The 21375-nt window shown below is 39.8% G+C and overlaps 1 protein-coding gene across 1 annotated transcript; it reads right to left on the bottom strand.

Annotated features, from left to right (window-relative positions):
• Positions 1-1331: 1331 nt before the first annotated feature.
• On the bottom strand, positions 1332-21187 carry gtf3c2 (general transcription factor IIIC, polypeptide 2, beta). Its single transcript, XM_017434928.3, has 20 exons — positions 20893-21187; positions 20282-20382; positions 19402-19963; positions 19069-19196; positions 18431-18609; positions 18087-18172; positions 17148-17225; positions 16393-16494; positions 16102-16329; positions 14909-15020; positions 14718-14835; positions 9421-9452; positions 9112-9241; positions 8777-8921; positions 6162-6323; positions 5399-5477; positions 4529-4657; positions 4079-4261; positions 3794-3901; positions 1332-2517 (listed from the first exon to the last, which is right to left on the bottom strand). The coding sequence occupies exons 2-20, from the start codon at positions 20304-20306 to the stop codon at positions 2329-2331; spliced, it is 2775 nt and encodes a 924-aa protein (XP_017290417.1). The 5' UTR covers positions 20307-20382; positions 20893-21187; the 3' UTR covers positions 1332-2328.
• Between the last annotated feature and the right edge of the window lie 188 nt (positions 21188-21375).

The raw sequence follows: 21375 nt of genomic DNA, 5'->3' as shown, positions 1-21375 counted from the left end.
TTCAATAAAAATAAAAACCCAAATACAAATCCGCTGTGGGCATTTAGGAGTTCAGATATTAATTGTTCATCAGATTTTCACAAAACCCGACTTGAAAAGATCTCATCTATCCACGTTAAGGTAGCGGTGCTAGCAGGAAGAGATTTCAAACTTTCATTTTCTTGGGGACCACAACAATCTGCAGCAAACTGTACGTCAGCCACGGCTGCCGCTGATCAATTCCTACAAATGAAAATCTATTTTTGATCATTTTACCAGCGAGCCGGATGACGTGACCGTGGCGTTCCCCTGTTCATGTTTCAGAAAGGACAGCTGCTCTCTGTGAAAACCTTCATTCTCTTCAAACCCTGCATGGTTGTTAGCTGTTGTTCAGTATCCTGTTAAATGAGACGTTTCTCGTTCAACTGCCAATCACAAAAGGTTAAAACCATAAGATCTATACAATTCTATATTTTGTTCGATTTTTATACAAGGAGATCTTGAATATTTACAGAAACTTTCCTTTTGAAAAATGAAAAATGAGACAGACTACTAAAAAACTGAATTTAATAAAAACCTATGCATTCTAAATTTTTACACACACACACACACAGACGTTATGTCTCTCCATCTTTGCAGGGACTTTCCATTGACTTCCATTCATTTCTACACCCTAACTACAGCCTAACCCTGACCCTTACCCTAACCCTAACTATTACCAGTACATAGCTAACCCTAAACCAAACCTTAGTCCTAAACCTAACCCCTAACCCAAAAACATCATTTCTCCTTGTGGGGACCAGGCTTTGGTCCCCACAAGGAGCAGTTGGTCTTCACAAGGTAGTATATGTTAGGAAAATTGTCCCCACAATGTATCAAATACATGGCCACACACACGCACACACACGCGCAGTGATGCTCTACAGAAGCTTGGGTGCAGCTTTACTGTCTGAAAATGTTTTTATTCTAAAAAAAAGCTTCCTGTCTGTTTGCTATGAAAGTTTAATGTCTGAGAATGCTGTTTCTGTCCCGTTGCTGTTTGTGACGATAACGCTCCGTCTGTGTGTTGTAAATATGTCACATATTGTGTATTTTCGGTGTATGATTGTGTAAATACATTTCTCCTCCTTGTACAATCGGACTTGTCTACGTGTTCTGGTGAAAAGGCGTAACGTCACCCGTCACATCTGTGAAGTGTTGCTGTCTCATTTTTATGTGCAGAGAGAGTTTTTGTAAAGTGAAATTAAAGAGTGGACATCATGATGGACAGAATCTGGTTTCTTTTAAACACACCTGAGGTGAAAGTCTAACAGGTTGAGCCCGTTGATCCAAAATCAAGACTTTATCTTCAGTTTGTTTTACTACAAAAACCTTTAATGTGTGCAACGTTTCAACAGACACGTACATTTTAGAATTATAAATTACTCATACAATCAGTAAATGTCTGTTCCACCTCTATTTTTATTCAAAGAGTAATTATTTAAAACCCCTAACTTAACTCTGATTCAAGTGCCTCCAAAACAAAGAAAAATCCATCTGTCATTTATCTTTTTCTCCACTTTATAAGAAGAGAAACACGGTGAAAAAAAAGTACAGAAGAGGATCTAAAGTTTGTATGTTTTTAAATGTACAACCAGTAAAAGTATAAAACAATTCAAGTATTTCCAAAAAAACTTGTAGCCTGAGTTTGTCTGCTGCTCCTAAAAAAAATAAAAATAAAAAAGAATAAAGAGAGTATTTAGCTAAAAAACCATCTCAGCTTCAGTGTTGATGTTTCAGGTCAAACAAACTGCACTTGTATGTTAAAAACTAAATACCTAAAACAAAAACAAACCAAATAAATATCAGACGAGCTGAACAGTTAAATGCAGCTCTTCACATTTCCAGAATTTAATATCTTAAATAAACACGAACCAGTCTGAAAGGAGAGAAAAGTCACCATGAATTTAAATCTTATTGAAAAAATGAAAAATACAAGTATATCCATCCCATAATATCACAGGATTTGAAGAAGACCCTGTTCACCTGAAGTGCTGCTTTAAGATGAGAAATCAGACAAAAAAAGGCACCAAAACTGGAAACTAATGAACCTTTCTGCATCCGAAGAACTGAAGCTAACAGGAAGGAACGCTGACACGTTCAGGGCTCGTTCGGTGCGTTTAAGGACCACGTTTCCTGCTGTAAATCCTGCTTTTCTTCTGTGACACTGACGGCTTCAGCTCAGATTTTAAGTAATGATGTGACTTTAGATTCAAACAGACACCTTATCAATAATGTTTGCATTAAAACGTGTATTTTTTGCGGATCTGGATCGGATTGGATCTTTTTCCTTCACCTTCTGAGCTCCTGCTATAGAAGCTCGTCGGCCGTCTGGACTTCCTCCGGCGAGTAGAGGGCGTTGAACTGGGCCTGGTTATCCCCGATCATCTTCTTCACGCGGGAGGTGATCATAGTCCTCAAACAGTGGAGCCTCAGCAGGCCGGTCTGACCCCCGGACACGAGCCACACGTGGCTGCTCATGTTGGGGTTGAAACGAACCTGAAGGTTTAAAACAAGAGTTAATCTTTAAGAAGATGGCGTCTGTAGCTGCAGACCTCATGAAGACACAGCAGCTGCATGCCAAGAAATCTGCTTCAGATACTTGAACAGTTTGGACTCAGTTTGTCCAGTTTGGCCTCAGACTTGTGTTTCAGTAACAGCACAGAAGAAAACACTCCAGACTTTGCAATGAACCTCTGTATTTTTAGCTTTTTTAGTTTTATTTCCTTTTTAAAGCTAAGCTAAAGTAAGCGTGAGGCATTTTCTTTCCAAGCAGCTTTAAAGACTAACTTTTACAACATTAAGAGCACAAAGAAGAATTTATTAATCTGATGGTAACTGTTTAAACCAAACCAATGAATTCTCATATTTATCATCCACTGCCAGGAAGGATGGGCAATAATGTAATTACCTGTGTGTTTGTGTCTGTTATTAAAGAATCAGTGAGCAGATTTTAATGAAACGCTCAGACAGACACTGGATGTTCGTCTGATTCAAGATGGCTGCCACAGCTAATCAACCCGTGGCTGTAACTCAGCAGCAGCTGAAAGTTGTCCCCAAAACGTACAAAATGTGTCAGAAAATATGCATTCCTTCATTAATAATAATCCTTTACTGCAGTAACTTTACCAATCTTTCTGATCCGTGTCAGAATTCATAAAAACGCATCTTTAAAATGTTTCAAACATCCAGATTTTGCTACAGAAACACAACAGATTCCACTGATAATAGAGATTTTCTGTGAATTATTATTCTCTGGCAGATTGTAAAGGTTTCCTTCCGTTAAGCACAAAGAATAATGCTGTATCATCAGAACTGTGATTTTCTCTGAATGACTCGGCTGTCACTCCTCCTCAGTTTCCTTCCTCATCACAGTGAATCCTCCTGGTGTTTGTCCTCTCTCGCTTTGTTTCTCCCTCCTTCTCTAAATCCATTTATCACCTTCAGACACAGAGCCAGTCAGAAACTGGCAGAGTTTGTCCCGTGAAGCTCCAGCCGATCATTTCACACCACAGGGCAAAGCGACTCCCTCAGCTCTGCCTCTTAAAATTAAACACATCATATCCTCAAATGGCTGCTTTCCATCTCCTCGCCCTTCCTCCCACTGAAAGCCACATCTTTCTCATTTTCCACATCATTACATTTGGCCTGACTATCTAAGTGCCCATCAGAGGAGAAGGCATGTCTCACCTCTGCTTCTTTTCTCTTCCCGACGTTTATTCTTCACCTGATGCTGCAGAGTGAGTCTGAAAATACAGTTTAAGCTAATATTTACCTTATGCAACGCAGTCAAAGGCATGTCATCCACATTCGCGATTGCTGTTACTTCTGTGCTCTGCATCCGTTTCCACAAAGCTCTCCTCTCCATTCCAACAAGACTCCGCTGGAAGTCAGAACAGACGATTATTAAACATGCAAAGAAGGCAAAGGATACAAAATAATCCCTCTGAATGTAAAGAGAATCAAAATCAAGTTTTCAGACAATTAAAACAACATGTTTGCATCCAAAACAACAACAGGAAGCTTAGATTACCTTCATAATAAAAGACCATGAACCTACCATATCAAAGTCTGAATAGTGCAGGAAGTATTTCTGAACAGCCTCTTTGTAGGTCTGAAACTGGAGGTGAGGACTCGCATCTTTTCCACCCCTTCCTCCCTCGTTGTCCTTCTGGTTTCCTCCTTCCTCTTCTCGCTCCTCTTCCTTTGCTTCATGAGGTACCTTAGCTGTGAAGTAGACAGGCTGAGAAAAAAAAAAAGCAAAGATACTTTATATGTGGAGGAGTTGAGGAGGTCAGTACAGATTCAACAAAAGTACAACTAAAAAGTCAGAGTCATCATAAAACAACAACAATCCTGCAGCTGGAGCGTGGACAAGGTTTTCACAAAGGGGTCACCTGCGACCTTGACCTTTGACCCTGTGACTTTGATCATCCAGACTCATGAGCTGTCCCATCTTAGGGCCATATTATGGGTTGAGCAGGGATTCTAAAACATCTGGCTCACTTACAAAACGTCTGCGTACGGGTCGCTTGATGTGAGGAATGAAGTAGCTGAGCGACGGTAACATGGACAGAGTCACCTCGCCGAGTAAATCCGCCGCCATCACGCCGTTCAACCACTCAGAGTAAGACATGGACTGCGGGGACACAAACAGTTTTCAAAATAAAATGTACTTATTTCTTAACTGAAGTTAAGAGACAAAAAAAAGTTGGTTTAAAGTAACAGTTTGAGTTTGGACTGGGAGAAATGACCTAATATCTCAGTTTTTATTGGGTTTTGCTGCAATACTGAAAAAATATCTTGATATTTTAAAATCTGTTGAGCAGAAATGTTCTGTTCAGCCGTACGATGCCAGAACATTTAGGAACATTTGCATAAATAAACTGTTAGGACTGTTGACTTTAACAAAAACAGCTCAATGCAACAAAACTGTGCACGTAACAGGAAAACTTTTAAAAAGGTACGAAAAACTAATTTTAATAGATGGTCCTTTTATTGCTGAGTCATGTAAAATAAATATAACATGATGTGAAAACCACAGAGACAGAAAAAAATACTTTTCTCTCATTAAAATGTCCAACACTGGCAGAGCTTTCTGTAGAAAAATATAAAACAAATTAACAAACAAGGTTTTAAACAGATACTTTAAACTTTTAGTCAAGCTTCTTAAACAGACTTTTGACTGGAGGTGAGTTGTTGGGATGGATCCCCAAAAAGTCTCTTCATATGAGATTATTTTACAAATGAAGGCTTCACCTAACTCATTTGTAAACTCTCCTTTAATCCCTAATGTTCATTACTGACACTTTGTGGGTAAAATGTAAAATCAGAGCATCGTTTTGGTTGAATTTCTCTGACAGCCTCGGGTCAGACTCACCCACACAGACGTACTCCGAGGAAGAGCAAAGTACGAGTTCATGTTGTGGTCAAAGAAATGGATTCCTGTTGAACCTCTCCTGCAGAGAAAAACATTAAATATTAAAACATAAAACATTAAAAATGAGTTTAAAACAGTTTCTTTGTCCCAGGCAGGGACAACGGATGTTAAAAATGAAAACTCTTTTCAGCTGTTGACTCTTGTAGTTTTAACCTGCTGCTCTAAGTTCAAATACTCATTTCTTTTCAACACGTTTAGATGTGATTAGTTAAATCATGATCTTGTTTGGGGGGGTTTGGTCGGATGTAAAGCCTCCCATCACTGGTGCACAAACTGGTTCCAAAAAAAAAAAAACATGGCAGCTTCAGTAAAACACTTCCTGTTGGCTTCAGTTCCCAGCATTTGGTCAATTATTAATACGACTCTGAGATCAAATCCTTCATTTAATTTAAAACAGCATTTATACTGGAAAAGTGCGGACTGATTAATTATTTTTTGACTGGTTTTCACAAAGAATCATTCAAATGTGACACATATGTCTATTTGTCAAACAAGACTGAGTCATACACAACTTCAAAATAATGTTTCTTACATCTTTAAGGTATAACACAGAAGGTTTCATGTTTATTTTGAATTATAAAGCTGTTCAAATCCTTTAATTCCTCAACACAAAGCATGAGTTTACTTAACCCCATCCAGTCTTTGACCTGACGTGCACATAAAGAAAACACAAACAGATGTTTTAATGGAGGAGCTTTCTTACGGTACAAAGGCACCATCTTCAGCCATCATGAGCCCAGACGCGTGCAGCGGCCAGCAGATTTCATTGGTCAGATAACGTTTCTGGACTTTAATGGGGTCAAAGAGTCGCCTCAGATCCCACATCTTCACGAAGCGGTCCTCACCTGCTGTCGTCAGCAGGTGCCTGAAAGGGTCAAGAATTTATCAACGCCTTCAACTTTCAACGGTTTGAAAGGAAAAAAAAAAAAAGGCCAAATAAGTGAATTTTATCCTGGTGCAGAGTTTGGAGAGCGATGCTTCATCCCTGCTTTTATTGATCAAACCTGCCGGCAGCAGAAATCAATACAGGCTTCAATGTGCTGGATGTGAGCAACGGAAAGAAAAAAAGATTAAAGATGACAAATTATTCAATTCACTTTTCAGGAAAAAAAAAGAAAAAAGGCTTTCAGAAGCAGAACAGAAGTGTCAGTTTTATTAAAAAGATGTTTATTTAAAAAGCATCGATCCAGACATGATTTGTGTTCTGAAAATGTGAAAAGATTTCTCCTGTCTGGATTATTTATAACAAGCTATTCACGTCTTCTCATGTAGGATTTCTATTGTATGATAGAGAAAAACACTTAAGAGTAAAGTTAATGAACAGGAGACATGTTTGTTTATCTCATTAGTCCCAGTTGTGACCAGTTTTTAACGGGAACATTAATTTCCCAGAAGCATTTCTACCGAATATAAGAACCAAAAGGTTGCAACATGCAGAAAAAGAGTTATATTTGCTGGTTTTTAAGTAAGTGTTGCCTGGAGGGAGCCAAATGGGACCATTAGGACTTTTAAAGGGGTCACTGGTGTATTAAACCAGCGTAAATACGCTGAATGAATACTAATAAGTGCTAAAGAACAACAAGATAAAAATATGTCACTAAGAACACATTAGGTGCTGCCTAGGTTCATGTTTTAGGTTATTATTTGTCTCGGTGTGAAGATGCAAGGTGAGATGTAAGGAATTAAGGTTTTAAAAACCTCCACAGATACTGTATATCCAAGTTTATTTACTCTAATTTTTAATTTCTGTCACTTCGCAGAACTAAGATAATGTTAAAGACTGAAACCTAAAAAGTGTTCATTAGATTTCCTTTTCTTGGTCTGATTTAATTAAAGCAGAGCAGCTAAATGTTTTTGTTAAATTCCTTAAAAAGATGCGTGTAAAGGTAAATGTGAAGATATGAGCCACTGAATTAGACGCTGCTGATACTTAAAGTCTCCCATTTGGGCGCAGAGCAAATTTTAACTAACATCTTAATTTCACTGCCTGCTGGAGCGAGCTGGACTGATGGGAATATTAATGTGCAGAACTCAAAGATCTGTTCACTTTCAGCACGCAGCTGTTATTAGGAGGCTTATTGGCAGACAGCAGAAACTTCAGTTTTTAATAAACGGTGACTTTTTAGACTGAAATGATCCAAATAATTCAGCATAAATGAGAAGCCTGCTAACATCTTTTATCTCAAATAGAACGGCTATAAGGATGCAGCGCCACCAATGATTTTTTTACAAGAAAGCAGAAAAGTCAGCGTCACAAAACGTGACACCAATCTCTGTATAAATCGTATTTTAGGTGTCATGTCTCTAAGAGATAATTATGGTGATTACCTCTCACTAAGGGTTTGAGATCTCAGCATCAAATACTTTGAGTGAAATCTCATTTTTGATACCAAAAAGCAATTTGCATCAGGATATTACTGGAGCCGTTGTGCTGACTTGCAGTGAATCCTTGCAGCAGACACTGATGATGTAAATGACCTCTTCATCTCGCTCATACATCCGTTGGTTAATGGAGCAGAGAAAAATCATTTAAGAGGGAAGAGAGCCTCGAGGATGGTTAATGAAACCTTAACACCTGACGGAGTTCACCTTTGTGCTTAAATGGAGAATTCTGGGTTTAGTCAAAAACGGAAAATTTGATTTCTCAGCAGAAATTTGTTTTATCTTCAGCATCATCCGATTAGGGACTCTTTTTCCTGTTTATATGTTGTTTCGTTTGGTGTTTTAGATTATAGGGTACAGACTTTTATTATAAAAAATATATATTTTGACTCCTTCTTCTTGAAAGTATTTATTAAACGAGTCATCTCACCGCGTGTGTGTTTCCAGGTGTCATAACTCAAGTTCCTGTTCGATAATTAAAGGCCTAGTATTCCTTGAAGGAATGCATATCACCCGCCGCCGAGTTTGAGGCTAAACGATGGAGTTACCTGCGTGTCAGGTAAACCCTGAAAATAACATCACCTCATGCATTACTGAAACATCCCGTGACCTTACATCACCTGTTAGCACTCCCAGCTACCACTACACCACATTTCTACTCAGTATCTGTAAAAGTCACTGAGTCATAACCATTTTTCTGTTTGCTGTGGCAGCCATCTTCAATTAGTTTGACTCTAAAAGTTAATTAGTTGTAAATCTACATCCAATAATTACTTTCTCAGTGTTTGATGGTTCATGAGACGTCTTGCTAATAGTACAGTCAATAGTACAGGGTTAAATCAGGAAAAGCTTGCGTCTCGTATGCATGCAGTTCTTGTGTGAGGTTCTGTAAACGCAGCAGCAGAACACAGGTGAGCCGATGGATAAAGAGCCCACCTGGAGGCAGGACAGAAGGCCAGAGCTCGGACCGTGTGGTTGTGAGCAGGTATGCATCTGTAGGGCAGCAGAGTCAAAGAGCGGTCCGACTCTCGAACCCGCAACAACGCAGACTTGGACGACAGATCCCACAGTCCGACTACACCTGGACGGAGAGAACAAAGGAAGCTAAATGGAGCTTTAAAGGGGCAGATAAGCCTTCTTGCAGTATTTCATAAACAGCATAATAAAGATTCATTTCAGATGAGCCGGAGGAGTTCCAGGAAACTCATTTGTTTGTTCTTTCAGAGTAAGACGCAGTTCATCAAGAACATCCAGGAAAAATCAATTCATACCATCGAAGAATCCAATAGCTATTATGTTGTGTGGTTTTTGAGGCAGCCAATCCATAGTCAGGACCTGGCCGCTCTTTTCTTCCCGAGGAGCTTTAATGGAGCCCAACTTCAGCGTGATCACACCTCGAGCCTGCAGAACGTCAGAGCATGAACTAGAATGAAAACTGCAACTTAAAACGTTTTTTTTTCCTACAAACTAATGTCACTTTGCATGTAATGTTCTGATATGAAAGTAATGAGGTAAATAAATAAGGACTGTGTCGTTATAACGGATTTAAATGAGAAATGGAAACAGAAATAAATCCATACCTTGTATATTGGTGGCTTTCCGTTTTCTTTTTCTGTTGAGACACACAAAGTCAACTAATTTAATAATAAAAAGTAAACAAAAAAGTACTTGTCCAAAATATAAGGGGAATCTCTGAGAATTATGACGAAACATGATGTGTTTAAAAAGCCAGAGTTAAACCTGATCCTTCGCTGCAGCACAGCCCTGATGTGGTTAAAAACAACTGGATGTTTGGCAGCTTCCCTGGCTTTAATTCAGCTGTGGACGCCTTAATGAGCACGGCTGTAGTTAATAGATGTAAAATCCAATAAGAAACAAAGGAGTTCCCCATCATTAGTTCAGATTCCTGAGAGCTCAAATCAATATCGGCCCAGTCCCTCATCCATGGTGTTTTGGTAAAATATAATGTTTAATGATGTCTGATGCACTCATGTAACCTTTAAGAACGTGTTTATCTGTTTTTAAGTGCTCGTGTAGACTTAGAGAGAAAAACAGGGCTGTTGGTTAAGATCTTAGACACCGCAGGGACGGTTGAAGACAGATTCTGTCTCAGGTGTTGTGTTTAGAGAAATGTAAACATCTGAATGAGTCCCAGCAATAAATAGACAGACAAACATTCTGTTAATTAGAGAACTCTCATGCTCCCATAACAACAAATATAATAAAGTTTTACTCTCAGGAAGATTCTCACTTTGAGCCTGGGTTCATTTTTCCCACACCTGGTGTCCATCAACTCACCTCTCTCTAAGAGAAACCCAGAAGTCTCCTGAGCTGTGAACCAGTCTGTCTGACCTGTCTGATGTCCACCTACGTGTGCTAACGGTGATAAAATGTTAACACATTGTCCGAACCTGACTGGAGTTTGACAGAAACGTGTACAGTTAGTGTACTCTGTTTAAATCTGAATGAATTAAGTTATTATTTGTAAAATTAATCCAAGACTTGATCAGAAAAATGCACAATTCTTAGAGCTAACGGAGAATGAGACAATTCTTGGCCTTAAATCTAAAAAATGAGTTAAAATGACCTATATATTGCAAGCTGTAAAGCTGAACTGATAAAAAGCTGATTCCTGCGATAAATAAAAGTCTAGTGAGCGTTAAAGAACTGTAACATGGCCTTCATGTGATCCCCCCACAGCAAGTAAGCCTTCGATGATGGACAGAGCGGGGACACAAGACGAGTCAGCTACAAGACCGAAAATTCATAGCTTCCAACACCAACAACCCGCCGGGTGATGCATCTTTTTTGTCATTTCAATTATAGATCCTTGTCTGATGAAGAAGGCTGCAGTAAATTATATGAGCTCCCAACGCCATCTCAGAGTCTTCCTTTTGTCTGTTTTCCTCCTCCCCAGCGTCGCCGGCACCCCCCCCCGATTCTGCAGCTTTAACAGCCTCCTCCTCTCATTCATTCTGGTGACGGGATCGACAAAAGCCGTTTACAATTATCTGCTGCAAACAGCAGCGGGCTGGAGGAGGAAAACACACGTACACACACCGTTTAACCCTGCTCGAGCCAATTTCACCTTTAACCCTTTCAAATGAGACGAAACAAAAGAAATGAGATCCACCTATGGTTGTATGAGACAGCTTATCAGCATCGAGTTGGTGCATCGGGAGCCCGATTCTGGGGGGATTTGTCATCGATGTAGCTCTTCAGCAACAAGCACTTGAAATTAAACGTAACCATCTTTATTAAAAACATTTTCCTGAAGTTTAAAAGTATAAATGTGCCAATCAGTTCATACAGTGTTAGTTTAAATGAAAACAGCCAGCAGGGTGACTTTGGTTGAGGTCAACATCATGATAAAAGATGGAGATTAAACAGACTGCAGAGAGGTCAGACAGTCTGTCAGAGGAAGCGAGCTGACAACAGTGGCTTAGAGCGACACTTCTAGAGCAAACGCATCATTTTTCTTCTTTAGAGTGATCTCAAACTACACCGACAGGGGAGCCAAGGAAAGGAACAAAACCTGACCCTCAGACACATTCCTCGTCTTCCTGTTTGCATTTATCCCCTCAAAGATTCGTCCTCTTCACCGTATTTCTGTAAACACTCGCCTACTTTTATACTACAGGGAGGTTGGACAACCAGCCCCACAAACACTCACACCTTCAACTGGTAACCAAGCATGGAGCTTTGTGGACTAGGTGGGAGGAAACCAGAGGGTGTGGAGAACATTCAAACTGCACACACAAAGGTCCCGGTGAGAATCTAACCAGCGAACCTCTCGTTATGAGGCAACGGCTCTAACCGCTGCACCACCATTCATCCCACTGCAAACACATCTTTATCACTTTAAGGGAAACAAATAAAGGACAGAAAACAAAGTAAAGGTGCATAAAGATGTTTTAAAAATGAGGATTTTCTCTTTTCTGCCATGAAAGGTGAGCAATCATGTGTCTGTTAGCAAAATATCTCCTGAACCACTGAATGGAAAACCCTCTCAGATAGATATTATAATACAGTAAATATTGTTTATGTTTTGCTTTGCTTTGAGGTACATTGTGCTCAATTGTATATCGAGTTAAAACACAAGAGTCTCTGTATGAAGAAAATAAACTAAAACAACATTTCTGAATAAATAAATTGGTCCACCTAAAGCTCAGTGGAACTCCAGATCACTCTCGGTTGTCTCTGTGTATTTTTCTGCTGTTATTTCCTAATGTGAGCACCTGGCAACCTTTCCTTTTTATCCATTAACTACAAGGAGTGGGTGAAGCAGTGAGCTGATGGAGAAGCTTGTCGGAAACTGAACCCAATGATCCGTGACGAGAAAATAAAATGGAAACCAGGGGCCATGAAGCAAACGGAGAAAATGAAAAGGAAAAGAAATGTCAGGTTTTATAGAGCTTTTTATATCCAAACTCAGGCACCGGGTATTTTCCTTCGTTATAAAACCAAGCCACGTGTAATAGAGTGAAGTCTGGGTCCGAGCACTTTACTGCTTTTCATTCAAGGGCAAAAACACGTTACTGGCTCCCTTAAATCTAAATATAGTCAGTTATGTAAAGCAAAGAAAAAATAACTCAGGTTTTACCAATTAAAGCTAATTGAAGCAGGCTGATGAAGAAGGAGATGATGTGTAAATCGTTCAGGAAACATTTGAAGAAAAAAATCAACTTTGAGACTTACTGTATCAGATGAAGCTCAAGCATACGATCATATGTGGCGTGAACAGCATTATGAGAACGTGAACATTTATTTTCAGGGCACGTTTCTCTTAAGAAGCAATGATTTGAGGCTGGCGGTGTGTTTAATGAGATTAGCGAATGGGCAGAGGCAGACAGATAAACACAAACACACTGTGCTCCTGTGTGTGATGGATGCTGCAAATAAACTGCTCATTAATCACATCCACACAGTTTTCTATCAGCAGAGCCCCAGAGGCGGCCGGCGCAGCGAGGAGAATGGGCCGGACCACGGGCTCCTCCATCCATAATGTCAGCATGAACTCCGTGTTTGCATGTGTCGCTGTTAAAGCTGCGTGGAGCAGCTTTATGGACCCTCGGGGGTCTCTGAGAGAACTGTGGCTGTATCAAGCCTAACATGTGGTCCAGTTAAAGAGGTCCACGTCTGATGGGATGGATCATCTTGCAGTTTGATTGATAACATACTTAGTGTTGAGTTCATAAAGCTGTCTGAGCATCTATAAGATAAAAATCCTTATATTGAGGCCTTTTAATGGGATTCAGCTAGAATCCAATGAACCAATCAACAGAAAAGTTGGACATTTATTTACTTTTGTCATTTTTGTTGTGAGGATTTTTCTGCTGCAACTATATTTTTCATCCTTTTTCAGGCGGATGATGATGTTTTTGTCCATGTCTGTGTCCTCGTGTGTCTGTCTGTTACCAACAGATCTCAGGAACTACTGGATGAATTTATATAAACCTGAAGGAAATAATCAACGGCTGCACATCGACAACATTCGATTCTGGAGCCAACCCAATTCCTGATGGCTAACCATCAAAAAGACAAAAATGGCTACAAGTCGGTCAGTTTTACAGATATTTGGTTAAATTCTGACGTGGTTTTAACTGAGTTCTACTTATTGTGTAAAATCATTGCTGAAAGTTTTAGCAACATCTCATGAACCACAAATGAATTTCAATGAAACTTTCAGAAAGTAATATTTGGATGTACATCCACAACTTTTCAGTCCAATTCAGGATGGTTGCTACAGCTAACACACATTAGTCAACACAAAAACGGCTCCAACTCAGTCAGTTTCACAGATGCTGACTTTAAATGTGGTGTAGTAGTAGCTGTGAGTCATTCACAACACATACTGTGAGGGTGAAATCTGAAACATAAGGTTAGTTTCAAGGTTTGAACACAATGGCTACAGATCCATCATCTGTCGACATAAGATGATTGCACCTGATGTGCTTACTAGGCTGACATCTCTGCAAATTCTGTCCTAATCTGCCGCAGGTCTTATGTCTCCAGTACCAGTATTATAATTAAAAAAAACCCACATTAATTAATAATAGGCCCTTTTATTCAAAACTGATAACAAAGAAACAAACAGACCAGCAAATAAGCATTAAGGCCCGACTCTAACAGAATATAACGAGTCACTAACACTGCAGCTAATTGCTTTTTCAAGGTTTAGTGCTGCAGCGTGGGAGGAAATACAGTAAAGAAAAGAACTGATGTAAAATCAGGTTCAGCAGCTGGGTGATAAATGTGATCAAATCGACAGTCCGATAATTAATTGTGCTGATATCCTGCAGTCCTGGAGAGCAAAAACCTACAGGCTTTATAAAGCCAACACTGCCCTCTGCTGACCACAGGAAACACGTCTGAGGGGCTCAGGGTCAGGTTCACTCAGCAAAAATAACATTTCCTGCTGTTTCCGCTCCCCTAGAATTCATTTAAACTTTGTTTTCAAACACTGTGCGGTTCAGGAATGATGCCAAATAATCTGTAAGCCATGACGTAAAAAATGTTTTAAATAGTTTGACTAACGTGTTCTTATCACACTGTTTAACGAAGGCTTTAATAAATCCATTGTAAGGTAAAGGTTTGGTAAATTATAAAATGTAAAAAAAGGCTAAAGAATAAAGTATAATTTGACAGGAAACTCACCTGTGCTGCTCACACTCACATCTCAGATTTACTGACATAAATCCAGATTATTGTGTACAAACGTCTCTTTAAAGGATGTGCCCATGTGAGAAGAGTTTCCATCATTTCATAAAGGAGATGATAAAAGGAAGCTGATCCTCCTCTGATAAAATTTAACCAGCTTTCATCACAGCTGCTAGTTAGTTAGGAGGAAGGTTGTGTGGAAGATGGAAGGTCTTACCTGAGCTGAGGAGCTGTGTGTTGGTGAGCAGAGCTGCAGGGTGAGGCAGGCTGTAAACGGTGACCACGCCACTGGAGGCAGCTACAGCCAGGAGACCCAGCCTGGGCAAGAAGGGAGCCTGAAGAGTGAGGGATAAATTACTGATCATACCAAACAGCAGCAGCAACAGCAATGTGTTGGAAAGACGATACCTTCCTGCCACAGCCCGGAGGCTCCCAGCCTCCTGCAGGACACCACTTTAACTGCCAGATGAAGCCTTTGTCCTGAGCCAAACCATAAACCAGGGCTGGCTGGCTGTCCGGCCTGCAGAGGCAGAGCGATAAAGAAACATCAAGCAGCCTTTTCTGTCTCAGCTCCTCTCTGATGGATTTTACACATCAACTTATAGACATGGTTTACTGTTTGATTCGGTGTATTTTTTTACATTTTCTTTATCATTTCTTTACCATATCCCAATAAGTGTTTACACACCTGCTGCTGCGCAATCATTTGTACTGTGACTATTCATTGTAATTATTCAACCGAACAAATATTTGCACTGCTACACTGCTGAAATAGCACACAGGATTTTAATAGTCTACTGTCTCTAAAACAAAACATCGTTTTCTATTCTTACACAATTCTTATATTACATTTTGCACCTTCTATTATTAGTCGTATCGTGGCTAGTCAATGTTAATTTTTGTTTTCGTGTGTACTATTCATAGTTTATAAAGTAACTAGTGTGTGAACCTCTGTACGGATGCTGCTGTGACACCTGAATTTCCCCTCAGCGGGACAACAAAGGCTTTTTCTATTCTATTCTATCATTTATCTTAAAAGAAATAGGCAGAGCTCAATATGTGCACTGGAAACTCAATTAAGAGTATATTTGACATATTTTGGACACCACACAAAAAACTAAAGGAATTGAATTTTCTGTAAAAATCCAGTGAGAACGCTGGGTGCTGAAATCAGCTGAAATCAGCTAAAATCAGCTGAAATCAGCTGAAATGAGCTGAGGATGAGGAGTTAAAGCTGAAAGAAGCAGAACAAAATCTAAAAGCTCAAAATAGAAAATAGGTGAGCTAAAAACTAAATGTAACAAAAAGTTAGCTAAAAGTAGCACAAGAAGATAAAAATACTGCAAATATTCTGTAGCAGATTTAAAAAAAGGAACTGAAGAGATCTCAAAGTATAAAAGTTACATAAACCAAACATCTCCTGAATGAGTTTCACATTTTCATACACGAACAGCTAAAAAGTGTGTGGAAGGAGTTAGATTACAGAAAAAAAAAAAAAGGGAAACAATGTGCTCCTGAATCAGGATTGACAGAATTAGTCTGACAGACAGGAAGTAGACCTGTCATATGTGACGAGTCTTCCTGTAGACACCTGTACGTACCTCTCGTTGTACTCCAGTGTCCCACAGTCCCACAGCTGAACGAGTCCAGGTTCTGCGTAGGTCCGGTTCACACAGTGCGAGTCGTCCATCCCTCGGTGACAGGCCAGAGCCACGTACTGAGTGGCCGGAGCGCCGTCGGGGGTCGGACACCACTCCACGGCCCAGAGAGGTCCACCAGCAAACAGAGACATGTCCCAGCGATCCGAGTGAGCCGGTGCTGACTCAAACCTGCCGGCGGCATTAATGAGTTTCTGTGTCTGTTAGAAACCTTCGAGAAGTCGGAGGTCTCACCTGCTGAGGCTGAGCTGAGGCGTTTCCTCCTTCGACAGACCTTCTCTGGACACTCTGAATGCAGCTGATTGAAGCTCCTGAGGCAGATATTTCTCCAAATCACTGAAAATAAACAACAACGGAGAATTTACTCTACTGATCTTTGACACATCTCATCTGAAACCACATCTTAACCCCACTGCCAGTCCACTACAGCCTCCGTAGTCACTAATATTTCATTTCAGTTGTGGAAAAAATACATCTTAATGTGTCCATAAAATCATTATGTCTGTTTAAGAGACGTAACATAAAATAAACGACAGATCAACTAATAAACATGATATTAATTTATTGTTTTAAACAGAAGGCCTGGCAGATGAAGTATAAAATTTAGAAATGACAGCCTTTATTTCAGCTATATTTACAGCTGATGCATTTCAAAGTGACGGAGATTCAGACTGAGTCTGTGTTTAAATGCATTTCTTTAAGTTGTTAAATTAATGACATATATGTGAATAACATGCATCTTTTATATCTGCAATGCTACAATGATCACATACCACCCAAACAGTCATTTCTTACAACACCAGTTGTCTGCTTTCAAACCAAGACAAAAATATTATAAATGACTTTTTTGCAATTTTTCTTTAATCAGATAAAAGCCAAAATAACAGACACCAAATCCCCTAATAAAGATTAAACAAAAATCACTGTACAGTAAGTACGTAATGGGGTAATATGGTAAGTAACCCAAATAAAGAAAATAAACAAACAACCTTTCTGGCACCGGGTCCCACTCTTTTGTAGAAGGAACCCATTCAGGGAACACCCAGCTGCTGTAATGCTCTTCACGGCTAGAAACACAAAACAATCAGCTAAACAATCAGGAACTAAAAGGGGATTTTATTCATTTTAATTTAGACTTCAGAGTATTTGCATTCAAGAAAAAAAACAATGCAGAGGTAACTTTTAAATGTTTTGAAGTTAGACTAAAAATAACTACGGTATAAATGCTGAGTCATTATTAACACAATATTGTCCTGTTTTTGATTTTTCTGCAGATCTTTTGTGATTTTAGCCGTTATTATATCAAAACGTTCAGCTCAGTCAGTAAATGGCAGCTATGAGTTTAGCTTTCTGTAACTTTTCAACTTTTTAAAATATTTAACTTCAAAAACACTGTGCTCTTTAAAATCTGTTTCAGCTTACCTGCTTCGTTTTTATTTTCTTATGCTACTTTTAGCTTTGAGCTGCTGTTCTGGTACTTTTAGCTTCTAGCCAGCCTTTGCTACATTCACCTTTTAGCTAGCCTTTTGCTAGATTTAGCATCTAGCTAGACTCAGTTTTTGCTCCTTTTAACTTTTAGCTAATTTTAAGCTTGTTTTAGCTTTTAGTTCTGCATCTTTTCGTTTTAACAACTCAGTTCCAGCCTCTTCAACAAAGATCAATGACAGTCAGCAGTCCCTCCTTTTCTGCACAAAAAAACAGTTTCTCTAGTTTAAAACAATCTTCTGTGTTTTTAAATATCTTCCTGTAAAGTGTTGGAAGCACACTGTTTGCAGTACTGCTACTGGTAATAGTAACTATAATTAAAAACACAGTTTTCTCTAAATTACAGAAACATCTGCTTCACACATGAGGCCGTTCCTTAACGTTTGAGTCTTACTGATGCTGGGAAACAAACAAAGCATACATCAGTTTCCAAAGCCACTTACAACTTTTTTGTTGTTTCGACAGAGTCCCAGATTGTTTGGATGATATTAAAGTCTATTCCATTGATGGGTTTGGCATTTGAGGACGTCTGCAGGAGAAAAGCAACACAGATGAGTTTTATTACGGCCATCTTTTATCTCATTTCAACATCATAACCAGTGAACTTTTCCCCTGTAATTAAAACCTTTGGATGATTCAGATCATTTGGAAACGATAAAAGTCCTAAACTCGTTCATAGTATGTTCTTTATTGTCAGACAGTCCAAAGAAGACATAATTTAAACTCACTCTGACTCTGCGACACCCCATGAAAAAGAAAATCCAGTAAATAATAAAGGACTACTTACGTAGTGCCTGTTGACGTGAAGAGCTGCAGGACTTCTCACTTCTGCCACAAAGTCAGAGTCAGCATCCGACTCCTTGTCTCCTTCTGATTCATCTTCCAGCTCATCAGCCTCCTCTTCAACGTTTGGCACAAAGTCTTCATCTTCTGCTGTCTCACTGTCGAGATGTTTTCTCTTTCGGCCTTAATGAAACAGGAATATACGAACAAAATGTAAAAACATGCAGAGATGTCGAAGAACAAACTCCGGAGTTAAATTAAAAAGTTGTAAACGGATTCCCACATGTGGGTTTGTTTACCTACAGAAGCAGCTGAAAATAGATCAACAATGAAGGGCCGTTTGGGATGGAGAAATCAGATCATTTTTAAGTATTGGTGCATATTTACCCTTAGATTTGTTGAGTAAAACATACATATAAAAGTGTTTTGTTTAAGTTGTGTGTGGCGTAAACTCCTTCCCACTGGATCATCTGACAAAGCTCAGGATAATCTTTTTATGTTTGATTTATTAGTTTGAAATGAGTACCTTTCATCAGAATATGAGCAGATTAGTTTCATCAGGAAAACCACCGTGTTCGAAGTACAGTTTGAAAAACGTGTCACCTCAAGCAGCAGATCATAGCTTGAATAAAACGGCGGTACCTTTCCTTCCTTTGGGACCTTTTTGTTCTGAGACACCGTCGTCGTTGTCGGCGTGCAGCTTGGAGTCCGGATCGTCGCTGGGATGAGAGAACGCCTCCTTTGCCAAAAGGTGAAGGTACTTCAGTGCGCTGGAAGATTTTGTTTACATCGTTTTTGCTAGTGGAGTTAGATTCTCATTTAAATGTTGCAGCTGTAGTTTAAAACGTGAAAGTTTGTTTTTACGGTTAAGGTTCTAACAAAGCTAATATATTACTGTTCATCCTGAGCTCAGTGGTGGATGCTCAGGACTAACAGGAGCAATGACACCACTGATGTTGCAGCTTTGTAACTCACACTTTTGCAGCGCCTCTCCGGCGACGGCCGCCTGATTCGGCCTCCTCTTCCGGTTCCTCTGGGACCTTCTCGCTCGGTAGATCTTCAGCCGGCTGTGCAAACTTCTTCCTGACATACTTCCTCTTTGGCTTTGGCGTGTCATTGTTCTGCGTAACAGAATTTTCAGCTACACCACCTCCATCTTCTCCGGCTGGAAGGTCCCCGTCAGTGGTGACGGTTAATTTACGCGGCGTTACTGGCGGGTTTTTTTTCTGTCTTCCTCTTTTTTTAGGCGTTGCTGCTGCAGTTTCACCAACAGGACCTGGAGCTATTTCGTCTTTTGCTTCTTGATCTCCAGCTGAGGTCTGCAGCACAGCAGCCTTCGGCTTTCTGCCTCGTCTCGATCCCTTTTCAGGGACTGCTTCATCCCCTTCAGACCTTTTTGTCAGCAGTTCCTGACTTACGTTTTCACTGGCAGCTGTATAATCAGTTACATAGTCTACATACTTCATACTTTTCCTCCGTTGTCGCCCTTTAGAGCTGACTGATAAATACAGGGGTTGCTCAGATGGCTCCTCTTGTCCTGCGAGGAGAGAGGCAGTATTATTATTTCACTGAGATGTAATCTGAATCTGAAACTTTTTGAATTCGTATTCAATGATGCTAGGGCCATCATATATATATATATATATATATATATATATATATATATTACAGTGGCTGGTGCCCCTTTATGCCCTCCTATAGGGTTTTTCATATTCTGTTTTCATTTTTTCTGTATTTTGTCAGACCTGGTGAATACTTCCAAGGAACTTTCAGGCTTTTCATTTGTGTAAAGAAACCATGGTGAAGGCACAAGGATTAATATGATAATTAAAGTACTATTTGTGTTTTTACAAACCTCCTCCAGAGCCAGTTGAATCCATAGGCTCTGAGTTATTCTTGTTCAGCTTGTTTTGTAGTTTGCTTCCTCATGTATGATGCAATTAACTCTTTAATGACCTGCAGAGACAGGAAGAGAAAGTCAGAACTCAGTTATATATTTAAATGATAAATGTACACGTAAACTAAATAGGAAAACGTATTTATGTGACAGCATACATGCAGTAATATTTCAGAATTTAGTCAGCTTCATGCGCAGTTTAGGTCAACATCCTGTTGGGACACACTGACACCAAACCTCATTCAAAAACAGACGGTTTTACATCGCTTCCGTAATTGTCAAGCCTACACACGTACCACACAGATAATAGTTATTTGTCCGAATATTTGCATATCGCTCATCCTTTCGGCATAGCTTTTAAATAAAAAACAAAACAAAGCAGCAAGTTTATCAAACTTAAAGGACACGCGGCATGTTCTTCTCTAGCAAGCGTCTTTTAGCCAAGCTATTTGGCTAACACACACGGCTAAGCTAACCGGCTACTATGGTGATGTGGTGCAGCGCTTCTGTCAACTGTAATAAACTTCAAATCGACCTGTCGACAGGAACTATTATCATTAAAAACTCACCGTGTGGACGACTTCGACTTCCTCCCCGGTGGTGAAGCCTGGAATACCTCGTACCGAACACGGACTGCCAGTGTCCAAACGCACAGGATCGAATCCCGAACACAGCTGCCCTGAACTCGACCGAGGACGATCTCCAGACCCGCAGAGCCGAGGTAGTCAAAATCAAAACTAGTCGTTCTTATTCTTTCACTGAAGAGAAGCTGAAAACATCCCCTATGTTGCTCTCGCTGACAGTGATGAGTAAATCGTACATTATGCTTACATCAGACCGCCATGTTACAGTACAGGCGTGGTGGTCCACACCGCCCCCTACCGGCGCAAGGTGGAACTACAGCGGGTCAGCCCAGACCGCCTCTCATGTTGTAATAAATCTAATGCCATAAAACCTGTATTTTCTACACTTTAAAGAATTTTTAGGTATTGTTATTAATATATTTTGAATCACGCAAACAAACAAAACAAATAAACAATATCATGGTTCAT

The sequence above is a fragment of the Kryptolebias marmoratus genome, linkage group LG19, assembly GCF_001649575.2.
Source record: "Kryptolebias marmoratus isolate JLee-2015 linkage group LG19, ASM164957v2, whole genome shotgun sequence".
Taxonomy (NCBI): domain Eukaryota; kingdom Metazoa; phylum Chordata; class Actinopteri; order Cyprinodontiformes; family Rivulidae; genus Kryptolebias; species Kryptolebias marmoratus.
This window is presented reverse-complemented; position numbering and strand designations above follow the sequence as displayed.

What these genes read in the sequence shown, in the direction of transcription:
- gtf3c2 (XM_017434928.3), bottom strand. Translation starts at nt 20,306, where the DNA reads ATGGATTCAACTGGCTCTGGAGGAG. An exon ending in CGGAGAGGCGCTGCAAAAGT is followed by an intron (nt 19,197 to 19,401) that starts GTGAGTTACAAA and finishes AAAATCTTCCAG; the next exon opens with CGCACTGAAGTACCTTCACC. An exon ending in CTTTGACTGCGTTGCATAAG is followed by an intron (nt 2,518 to 3,793) that starts GTAAATATTAGC and finishes TTAAACCTTCAG; the next exon opens with GTTCGTTTCAACCCCAACAT.